The sequence below is a fragment of the Notamacropus eugenii genome, chromosome 5 (assembly GCF_028372415.1).
Source record: "Notamacropus eugenii isolate mMacEug1 chromosome 5, mMacEug1.pri_v2, whole genome shotgun sequence".
Lineage (NCBI taxonomy): Eukaryota > Metazoa > Chordata > Mammalia > Diprotodontia > Macropodidae > Notamacropus > Notamacropus eugenii.
This window is the reverse complement of record NC_092876.1, coordinates 299035991-299048170: the sequence shown is the minus strand read 5'-3', so window position 1 is coordinate 299048170 and position 12180 is coordinate 299035991. Positions and strand designations below refer to the sequence as shown.

At 37.9% G+C, this 12180-nt stretch overlaps 1 protein-coding gene across 3 annotated transcripts in view; it reads left to right on the top strand.

Annotated features, from left to right (window-relative positions):
• Window positions 1–12180, top strand: part of ACMSD (aminocarboxymuconate semialdehyde decarboxylase) — an 80583-nt gene that overhangs the window by 14556 nt on the left and 53847 nt on the right. For all 3 annotated transcript variants that reach the window (XM_072613257.1, XM_072613256.1, XM_072613258.1), the window contains exons 3-5: window positions 4019–4115; window positions 7218–7267; window positions 8404–8640. In XM_072613257.1, coding sequence (XP_072469358.1) covers window positions 4019–4115; window positions 7218–7267; window positions 8404–8640 — 384 coding nt within the window. The remainder of the gene's footprint in view (window positions 1–4018; window positions 4116–7217; window positions 7268–8403; window positions 8641–12180) is intronic.

The following is a 12180-nucleotide window of genomic DNA, read 5'->3' as shown; positions in this document are numbered from 1 at the left end:
TACTAGCTTCATGACCATGGGCAAGTCATTTAACCTTTCTGTGCCACAAACAACATTCTAAAATTATAAAGTTATTTAAGGAGTTGTGATTGGTTTGGGGTAGGGGGGAGTCACAATTGATGGTCCACATCAATAGATCCTTGGAAAGTCAGAAATACGTATATATATGTATTCAAATGGGAACGCAAAGTAAAAGGGAAAATATCTACAGAAAAATTAAATACTTGAACTTAGAAAATAAGAAACCTAATCTCAATAGGCCAGTCTCAAAGGGAAAAATCAAATAAGTCATTAACAAGCTTCTCTGCAAATGGTACCAGGACCAGACTATTCCATCAGTGAATTCTTCCAAATCTGCAAATGACTTGTGATCTCTATATTCCAAGATTATTTCTAAACAGAATAGAAATGGCATGGTAACTCAATTCTTTTACTAGGCAAATGTGGTTTGACCCCAAAAAGTTGACTCATTAACAGTATAACAATTATGACACTACTCTCCTCCCACCTTCTCCAGATAAAGAGAAATAATGAAATCTGGGATTTTTCATTTACAAGGTGTTTTCTTTCTTACACATTCATTTGGTAAAAACCAAAATTATCTGGGATAGCTGGTCTTAATGCCTAATTTAGCAGAGATTTGATCCCAAAAGATCTTCCTGAAACATTTTACAATTGTATTTTTCTCTCTGTTTCCCTTCTCAATCCTTAATTCTTGAATAGTCCTAGAACAGCTCCAGTGACATTTGTTTATTATTGTAAAGCTTAATAATGATTTCAAAGAGCAATTCATTTCTCCTTTGATTGGTATATGTTGGAAACAGGCAAATCCTTGATCCATACAGCCACTTTTGGTGCACTGGGACATTGGCCAGTGAAAACATGAAAACAATTTCTTCAATCTAGTTAGTCATCATAGCTGTTCGCCTTGTGATACAGTCAATGGGACTGTGAAATATCAAGGACAGCAATAAATTTCTGGATAACAAATCAATATCAGGTATTTAAACTGAATAGAATACTGGCTAATTAGATTATGTTCAGTTTTGATTGCTTTCCATAGCATACAATCAAACCTCAGAATTATCTTGTCCATCCCCTACTCATTAAAGAAAAGGATACCAAGGCATAGAGAGATGTGAAATTACTTGACTGATTCACACAGCAAATTACTGAGAAGACCCAGACTAAAATCCAGGTTTCATGACTTCAGAATTATAACTAGCATTTTCATAACTTTTCTGAAGCAAATTTCACAAAATTCACTAGAGCAATGAGTCATCGTCAACTTTTTAAGAAAAATACATTTGGTAGGAGAGAGAGACAGGGATCCCAGGAAACAGGGAGGCTAAAATAGTGTTCTCCCATATACTCTACGGTCCAGCCATACTGACTTACTTATTGAGCCTCACACAGAATATACCTCTATGTTTTTGCCCTGTCTGGTGTCCCTCTTGTCTGGAACTCTCTACCTCCTCACCTCCACCTCTTAGAATGCCTTACTTATTCAAAAATCAGCTCAAATACCACTTCACTTTCCATCTACTTCATCTATATCTCTTATATACCTTCTTTATGTAAATATTGTCTCTCCCTTTATAGACAAGCATTGTTTTTTCTTTGTATGCTCAACGTTAAGCATGATGCCTCCTGCACACAGTAAGATCTTAATAAATACTTTTTATTATTATACAAACTATAAAAATATTGACTGATTGATTCACAATAGTTCAAATGTCAATTCTTTTTATAAGGCCTCCTAGTTCTTCCTCCTTCAGCAGCTAGTCTCTTTTTCCTGAAATTACCTTATATTTACATTTTGTAGTCTCCGTCCTGAAGAATTTAAGTCTCAGTGTAGAGAATGTTTCATTTTTGTTTTTGTATCTTTAGTGTTTACCACAATGCCTAGTACATACTAAGTATTTAATAAAATGCTTGTTGGTTAATTGATTGACATATACTCCTCTCCCTTCCAACTCTGAAATTCTGTGACTATAATTCTGTGGAAGAAGCAGAGAATTACATGATCTCTAAGATTCCTTTCAGCTTTAGCATTCCTTGGTCACATACAATGATAAATACATTTTCCATATAAATAATTTCCTCCTTTAAAAAAATAACTTTTAAGTGCTCTTTTATACTGAACAGTATTCTAATACTAAGCAAGGAGGAGAAGGAGGGGAGAATCCTTCATGTGACAAATGAAATACATTTTCCAGATTTTTTTCTTCAATGCCATCTCTTCATTTTACTTCTTCTCCTCTCTCTAAAAACGCTTATAACTCACTCACAGCTTCACAACTGAAATCGAATCAATCCCACCAGCATACTGGTGCTAATGACCAGGACACAGGCATTCTGAGAGAGAAATAATTGTTATGTTTCTTCTCTCTGGCATGATTTCACTTGCTCAATGACTCCGAAGGGTTATTGATCACCGAAAAATGCAAATGTTGTTAAAGAGACCTAAATTCACTCTGCGGGTGAAATGTAGTCTGGGCTTTAGATGAAGGAGCTAGGGCAGAACAAGTACATAAAGAGAGAAGGAAAAAGCAAAGAATTATAGTTCAAGTTGGCTATGAATAGAGCTCAAAATTAAGTCTTGGTAGGTGAAAGGAGATAGAGGGGAGGGGAGGAAACAGCCAATCAGAGGACAGTGGCTTGTGTATTTTTGTGTGTGTGTTTTTTTTACCTGCTCACATGCATTTTGCTCTCCCACTAGGGATTCAAAGGTCATTCTTTAGTCTTTGAGGTAGAAATAACTTTCAAAAGGCACTATTCCCAGAAGGAAAAGGGAAACATGAAAAAATGCTAATCTTTCTATTAACTAGCAGTGTAAGAGTCCTCACCATGAGAGACAACCTAGAAAAGTGTAGAGGACACTGGAGGCAGGAAGACCTGAATTCAAATCCGATTTCAGATATTTTGTTACCGTGGGACCCTGGGAAAATTGCTTAATCCTTCTGTGCCTTGGTGTTTACTCATCTGTAAAGTGAGGGAGTTAAACTTAATGGACTCTAAGTTCCCTTACAATTCTAAATCTCCAATCCTATGATTTCTCTGGTTCTCATGTTCCTCGAGTATAAAATAAGAGGCTTGAACTGTAGGGTATAAGGTATCTCCCAGCTCCAAAGTGATCCATTCCCATCCTTGCCTAATCTTTTCCTATGACAAAGTCAACATTTGCAAAATGACTGTGACAATAATAATAGCTAGCTAGCATTTATATAGCACTCTAGAGACAGCACCCTACCCACTGCACCATCTAGCTGCCCCTAACAAAAGAAAAGTAGCTTGGCATACTGGATAGAGCCCCAAACTTGGAATCATTAAGACTTGAATTCAAATTCTGCCTCAGGTACTTGCTAGCTATGTGACCTCAAGGGAGTCATTTCTGTCTACCTCAGTTTCCCCATTTGTAAAATGGGGCTAATAATAACTATTTCCCAGGGCTGCTTTGAGGATAAAATGGGATAATACTGGTGGAGAACTTTGCAAAACTCAAAAAGCATTCTATAAATGCTAGTTATTGTTCTTCTAAATCATGCTTTGTGACTTTGGACAAGTCACTTAGTTTCTCAATCCTTCCGTTTCTTTACTTTAAAAAAATGAGGAGGTTAAACTAGATGTCCTCTAAGGTCCCTTCCAACTTTAAATTATTGATTCTATGATTAGCCATATTTAGTTATAGAAACACAGGGAAGCTTTCTGAACCCCTTCACCATTAACTTTGCCCTTATTGCCACCTGGCTTTAATCAAATGAGTTATTTGTCCCAAACTTAACTATAGAATTTAAAAGCATATGTCCAGTTCCAAGCAACTATGTAGTCAGGAAGTTTTCAGTAGGTAAATGCATTTCTACTCCTAAGGGGAAGCAAAATTGAAGATTTAAAAAATCTACAATTTTTAATGGGAAAATCCTTGCAAAACATTTACAGCTGTAGTCTTTTAATTTGATTCCAAAGGCACATCAGCCTCTTTGATTCACTTTCTACTGACCAAAGGTTTTCACCCTAGGGAGAAGCCAAAATGATGAAAGATGGAAAAGTGTTCCGAATTGTCCAAGAAAACTGCTGGAATCCCATAGTTCGTCTTAGAGAAATGGATCAAACAGGTAGGTTACTATTTTGTGATTAACTGCAGCTATCCTCTAGAAGTTTATTGATTGAGATAGCATATAACAAGAATAATAGTGTGGAATTTCAAGGAACAGAGACTTGGTCACACGTTTTTCAAGCTAACTGCAAGATTATTATGTTGACATTCTCAACAGGCATTTATTAAGTGGCTACTATATTTCAGGCACTATACTTGGCAATGGGAATTCAAAGACATAAATGAAGCAAACTATACTCTAGGGGCGATTAATACAGGAAAAGTGGAAGAAAATATGTACATCTCCCATCCTTTATCCCTATTATCCCTACCCCTATTTGGCCTAATTCAGTGAAGTAAGGCTGCATATAAGCTGAGTGTTGTCCTAGAGATGAGAAAGACCTGAATTCAAATCCTACTTCAGATATTAACAAGCTGTTATGACTCTGGATAAATCCCTTAACATCAATAAGTTTTAGTTGCCTCATCTGTAAATCAAAGATAACAACACCACCTACTTCAGAGTATTGTGATAGTTGTCCTTTTGTAACAATAAAATGAGATAGCACGTGTAAAGATCCATAAAACTTAAAGAGCTATATAAATATTAGCTATTTTTATTATTGTTGTTATTATTAAAATCCTAGTAAGTGAACTCAGACCAAAAGGTTTTTCTATAGGGGAATGTGGGGATTGTGTATTCATATGAGCAAAGACAAAATGAACATGTTCCTATTTGGGGTGAGTAAATCCCAGAACACCTTCAATTATACTAACCTTGACTAAGTGAGACAGACCTCAACACAGGGCTAATGGGAATCTTTTGAAGTCCCCTCCTGCCTCTGTGGGGAGGACTACATCAAATAATAATATTGCAATCTCCACATTTCTATTGGCTTTCAGGGTTACAAGACACATTGAGGAGGTGGTCTCCTCAGGCCCTCTCTGTGCTAACTTAATTGTTTAAAATCACTGAACAGCAGAAAATATCCTTAGTGATGGGTTCTGGAAAAAGGGCTTTAGAAGCCTACCTAGAGAGAAAAGAGAAAGCGTTTCCGGGGAGGTGAGGAGAAAGACTTGATCTCAAGTGAAGCAACTTAGAATCTCTTCCCCTCCAAGGGGAAAACTCAAGAAGACAGGACTGAGTAACTGGTGTCATAAACCAGCTGTTAATGACTAAACTTGAGTTTAAAATGTGCTTCTTGCTTTTCTGCCTCTCTCCCCCTTTCTGTTTCCATTTCATCTCACCACTCTTTGTTCCTTTGTCCTTGGGACAAAGAGATAAAATGGTAAGCTCTAAGGAAAGGAGTTTCAAATCTGCCTGTGTCATATTCATGGAGGAAAAGAAATTTAATTAGTGCCCTCAAGGTCACTCCACCACCTGCCCCAAAGCAAAGCTGTAAAAGGATGGAATAATAAGAGGCCTGGGGCTGGTGTCTGAATTAGGCCCAAGGAACCGTATCAGGAATGGTAAACCCATCCAGGCCCTGTGTGTCACAGGAAGGGAGGAGGAAGGTTAGGACAGAAGAAGGGAAGCAGCAGGTTTATCACCTAACAGAGCCAGATGCAGTTTTGCTGGAAGGGTAGAAAAGGTGGTTTGCCTGGTATATAACCCTAGGGGAGGAAGAAGCCTGTCTTGGTACAGTACATGCTAAAGAACTAGCTGCTGGGGGTTGGGGAAGGACATGTGTGGGAGAAAGAAGCAAACCCTAGGACATCACTGAAGGAAAAGGACATACTCCAGAGAAGTATTGTGTAGTGACTTGCCCAAAGTCACACAGATATTAATGACAGTTTCTACCTCCAAATCCAGTACCCTTTTCACTACACTAACAAGAAAATCAGTAGTGATTGGTGAGCCCCTTTAACAGTGATCCTAGACACAATACCTGCTGCCTTTATTGACTGTTTCCAGGAGTCTGAGTGAGTAGAAAATAGAGCTAATTCATTTCCCCTTTAAGAGTGAGGATCCCCCTGCCCACCACCGGGCTTGGCACAATTTGAGGCATGGAAGTTGTATTTAACATGTCATCGCAGGATGTGACTGAACACAAACTGGGTGTTTCAAGCCTGACTTAGCAGGTTTGGCCTTACTCATAAGTTTTCCTGATGAAATGGCAGTCTGCACTGAGTTCACTTTTGAGTGCTTAGAGGAGTTCCCTTTAAACCTAATATAATGGAATCTGGATTCATGTGAGGGTAGGGAAAAGAAGAAACCAGAACTGAAACTAAGGAAGGATGACTAAGTCTTTTCCTTGGGACACCAAAATTTAGAGGGCCCAAAATTTTAAAATAATGATTTTTAAAGTTTGTGCAAGGTCGGCAGTAAAGTGGAGTAAAGAAAGCATTTAGTAGAACAGATCAATAACCTGGGCATGCAACTAAAAAAATAGAAAAACAACAAATTTAAAATTCCCAATTAAATACCAAAATGGAAATCCTGAAAATCAAAGGAGAGATTAATAAAATTGAAAGTTTAAAAAAATTGAATAAATAAAAGTAGAAGCTGGTTTTATGGGGGGGGGGGTCAATAATATAGATGAGTTATTGGTTAATTTGATTAAAGTTTGTACACTTGATCAATTTATTACATTTACATTTTGACAACATTCACACTACTTCAGTACCATAGAACAATTAATTTAGCACCTAGAGAAAAACAGAATAATAATTTAAAATAGGAAGCTATTAGGAAGCAGACATCTTCCTGCCCCAGGTACACACCAGGTAAACTCCTTCCTGTCTACCTCTACACTGTTCCCCTCTCCCAAATGTGAATGACCTTTCACCAGCAAGGGTCTTAATATTTGTATGGGTCCCCAGTGGAAGCCAGTAACCCAGGGGCTCTGTCTCTCTCCCACAAAGTAGTGTCCTGGAGTCTCTCCTCCCTTATATTCCACCCATCCCCCAGTTTGTACTATTTAAAATTTTGAATTATAGATTTGAAGTGCTGATAGATTTCATGCTGCTTGCCCCAGGTGCTATTCAACTAAGGTGCAAATATTGCTAGTGACAATTCTAATAGGAATTCAAAGGGTGGTAAGGTTTTGGGGAACGGATGACATACAAAGAAATATAAAGAGCTGACATTTTCTCTGGTTTGATCTGTTTTCTTGATTAGGAGTAACTGTCCAAGCTCTTTCTACAGTCCCTGTTATGTTTAGCTATTGGGTAAGTGTAAAGCTTTGAACTGTCCATTTGAAAGGCTTAAGCTTACCATTTGGTAGATAGCACAATTAGAGCCTTCTGTACTAACAGCCCCCTTCCCTTCATCTACCCTCTCCTTTTATGGCTGCTCCTGTACTCACAGAACCAGGAGCAGAATGAGTAAAATTTCAGAAGCAAGCAATGTTTGGCAGGGTTACCCTTCCCTCTCTCTTTCCATCAAAATTTACCAGTCCTAGGTTTCAGTTCTAGATTTGCTAATCTAAACTAACAAATTCATTCATGTTAAAGAGTAAAATGATTATTAAATGCATTAGCATTACCCTTTCTAGGAAAATGTACATTTGAAAAGGAGGTTTCCTGGAGTTAGAAAGCTTTAACAAAAAATAAAAAACAAAAAAAAGGTGTCTAATGTTGAGAACTTTAGAAAACATGAATGAACTAATTTATACATGCATGAAAAAGTATTTAATAGTGACTATGTGTCAAACACTGTTCTAAGCACTAAGAATACAAACAGAAAAACTGAGATAGTCCCTGCTCTCTAGGAGCTCCCACTCTAATTAGGGGGAGACAACAACACATAAAAGAAAGTTCTGCTGGAGAGTAAATGGAAAAGCTCCAAAGTTGCAAGATTGTTTCCATGAGGCAAATGGCAAAACTCAGAGGAATTTCCATATCCTCAGGATATGTAAATAGATCAGATGCCAGTGCTGGTAGACTGGGTAAGACATTTCAATTGGCTTAAAGAAACGTTTATTAAATTTTCACTACAGGGTAAAAAGTTATTTGGCAAGGTGTTTAGAGAGCCAACCCTGAAGTCAGGAAGATCTGAGTTCAGATTCTACTTCTGACACATTCTAGCTATGGGTGAATCACCTAATATCTCAGTGCTCTAGGTATTGATCTAAAATAGTGAGTTTCAGACAAGTAGAATGAGTGGAAGCAGCTTCCATATCAGGAGATCCTACACTGATCAAATGAGATTTTTATATAGTGCTTAGCACAGTACCTGGCACATAGTAGGCATGCTATAAATGCTAGTTCCCTCCTTTCCATCCCCTCACTGATGAAGGCACACATGTCTAGGGCTATAGAGAGATACACAACTAGTTCATTCATCCCTTTTTATTTCTTACCAGGCCAAACCTCATGACACCTTAGACCTGTGCCAGATTTTAAATAACGACTTAGCTACAACTGTTGCAAAGTACCCAAAGAGGTTTGTTGGCTTGGGAACATTGCCAATGCAGGCTCCAGACCTGGCAGTAAAAGAGATGCAGCGATGTGTGAAGGAGCTGGGTTTTCCTGGAATACAGATTGGATCTCACATCAATGAGTGGGACCTGAACTCCAAGGAGCTCTTCCCTGTCTATGCTGTAAGTCCCTGGGGTCAAACTCAAATAGAAATGGATCTCTGGACCCTCACATTATCCTAAAAAATCACAAATTAACATTATCTATTTTAAGTTGTACTTTTATTTTTTAAACATTTTCCAGTTGCATTTTAATCTGGTTCAGGTTGTGCTCCAAAGTTTTGCAGGTGCTTGAAGCCCTTAGCAGAAAGTTTGACACCTCTGCTATAGGTATACAATGTTCTTTTTTCAGCTGTAGGATCCCAACTTATCTAAAAGTTGGTGTCACTATATCAAAGGATCCTAGATTTAGCACCAGAAGGTGTCATTAAGACAAATCCCCTCATTTTACAGATGGAGGAAACTGAGACCCAGAAGAGACTGGTCTCAGTTTTGTCTGTCAACGTGAGAGGTACAGGAGTGATCCATTGTGTAAATCTTTCCCCTCTCCACCACTCAATAAACACCCCTAACATTTTTAAACAAGTAAACTTGACTTAAAAATGAACACCTAAGGTAGACTTAAAAGGTCAAAGAAGGGGGAGGAGAGGTGCCACAGAATGACAACACACAGCCTGAGGGTGGTGGAGAGAAGGCATTATTTCCAGACATCCACTCCAATCCCCAGAGATTTTAAGGGCAATTTATGTGCTCAGGAGTGCCTGAGATGTTTTTTTTTAATAACTCCCTCTCCCCTAAGTAGCATCCCTAAGCACAGTTGAGTGGTATGCCCAGAAGCAGAGAGACACTTAAATGCACACTTTTCTTAGACCTTGTGTTAAATAAAGGCAGAATCTTCCTCAGGCAAACAGAATGTACTTCCACCCAATCTGGGCTTGTGATATACCTATGATGCAATTCTAGCAAATGGGGAGGACCTCCTACTCTACTCTAATACCTGTTATACCAGCATTCACTTCACCTAAGTCTGTTTCCTCCTCTGTAAAATGAAGGAGGGAGAAGCAGAGTCAATGGCTTCTCTAAATCTATTATCCTATGATTAATTATAGCAAGGATCCTTGAGGGTAGGGATTGTCTTAAGTCAAGTTTGAGTCCACAAGTACTGTCGTGCCATCCTTTCCATAGTACCCTGAAAACAGTATATTTTAAAAGTTTGGAACCTTTTGGTCTTAAAAACTACTTTATTAAAATGCAAATATACTTGCCATTTAACCCTTCAATTATTAGTTACCACCTTAATTATAACTTAAGATCCTAGTTAATCTTAATACCATTTCAGGAGAAATGTGACACAGGATAGTCCGAACCAGTTAAAGGAATGGGATAACTGTGTATGATTTGATTGTCAGTTTCATAGTTTTATCTAGTAAGGCTGCCTGACTTTGGTGAATAGAGCACTGAACTTATAGTTTGGAAGACCTAGGTTCACCTACAAGTTGTATGACTCTGAGCAAGTCATTTAACCTCTCACCCCCAATTTCCTCATCAAACAGAAATAATAGCACTTGTTCAAAGTTGGAAGGATCAATAGATGTCATGTATGTAAATGTTTACCTCACAAACTTTAATTATAATGTAAGCTATTATTATTTTCTAGTCCCAGAACTGGCATAACTGTAGGGTATTGGTTTCCCAACTTTCACTTTCCAAAGAACCACTGGTAAGGAGGAATTAGGTATAGCAGACATGGAAGAGAGAAGAGGGGTAATGACAGCCATGCCAGTTTAAAAGGCTACAAGCTGTTTGCTTTGGTAGAACCTGGCAACCAGAATGTACACCAATGGGAGGACAAGCCACCACCTCAAGCAATAACTTTGACAAAGTCACCAAACAGAGGCCTGAATTTTGAGATTAGTGTACTGTATAGGGATCTAGTCAAGTCCATGGACATAAACCATAGACCATCTTTATCCTATTCACATTGGGCTCAAATCTCTCCAGGTCCTATGGCCTTCTTTGGTAGTAAATGGACTTTGTCTCACTTGCTACCTTCTGATTATTAACCCATGATTTAATGCTCCTATTACATTATGATAAATTGATAATTTATCTTACAGTTAACCAAATATATAGAGAAGTAGGCTTATGAATCTAAGATCAAGGTTTTAAAACCCAAATAGACCAGTAAGCTTCATTATGTTCTACAAGAACAGACTACATCCTTACTTCTAATCAAATGCTGTAAACATTCCTCTTTGATCTGAAGGGGAAGCAGACCAGAGACTGTGAATAGATGAGTATAAATGCAATTAGAACAAGTCAGAGCATTTCTTCTAATGGTGGATCAGTAGCATCATCTTCATATATTAAAAGCTCACAAAAGACACTTCCCATGTCTTGAACACCAAATATGCCAATGTCCCCTACATGTAGGTAGCCATTTAAATATTCCCACCCTTTCTTCTACCCACTCCAAGGAGCTTTCACTCTGGCTAGCAATCAAGCTTTCTTGGTGCTCAGAGTAGGGGAACTATCCAACTCCGTGACTCTTCACCACCATTTCCTTTCTTCTCCTTCAAGTGGATCTTGTATAAATACATTTTTGAATGAACTGTGGAATTGGTCATAGTTCAATTAATTCTATCTCCAGAAATTAGTTTTTTGTCTGTTCATAATCCCCTTTAACCTCCTTTCTCCTCTTTCTTTTTTCCTCTATCTATCTTTTTCTTTGCCCCACTGGGAGTTAGAGAGACAGGCAGAAAGACACACATAGGTAGATTAACTTACAGAGAAAGACCCTATGTTATTAGTTATCTAATATGTCAAGAATTTATTTATTTATTTAGTAAATACTAAATTTTAGTATTTCTTTTTTTTCTTTTATCCAGGAACCCTGAGAGTCTTCCCCTCCCCGTTTGATTTTTTTTTCTTTTTTTTTTATCAAAAAGGGGCCATTCCTTGAGTAACTACTTAAAGAGGCATATTCATTGAATGGGTATATCTCATTCAAAGTGAGAATCTGATAAGATTTTAGCTTAAAATGGCCAGGGTCCTACATTGTATCCTGGGCGTTCTCCAGTCATCCTGATGACTGGACCCACATGGCTCTTCAAGAGAAACTGAGGCTGGTGACCTTGTACAGCCCTCCCTCACTCAAATCAAAGTCAACTGCAAGTTATGTCATCATCTTGATGTCATGGTCCTCTTTGAGAATGAAGGACAAACACAGCAACATACAACAATATGTCAAGAAAAAGAAAAATCATAAATTTGAGATATAATTACTGTTGACCTCTCATTAGCTCCAGAAAACTTCATCAACTTCTTCATTCCTCTCCAGTTAAACCAACTTTTCCTAAAGCACCAATTCTAAAAAGCAATTTCATATTTAAATGCTTTGTTTTTACAGTTTATTTAGAAGCAGTATGACTGCATAATTCTAAACCATTTTAATCATAAGCACACAGTATCAAAGAATCACAACTTTGAAAGGAGTATCAGAAATCATCTAGCCCACTCATAATTGACTTCTTTGTCATTCATTCTTGCTTTAGCTCTACTGCTCAAATCAGAAGGTAAAAGGACACCTTCCTCAGGTCACAGAGTTCAGAAGAGCTTTGAGAGGTTTTGCCAGATATATTTGGGGCTACTTGATGACTTTTG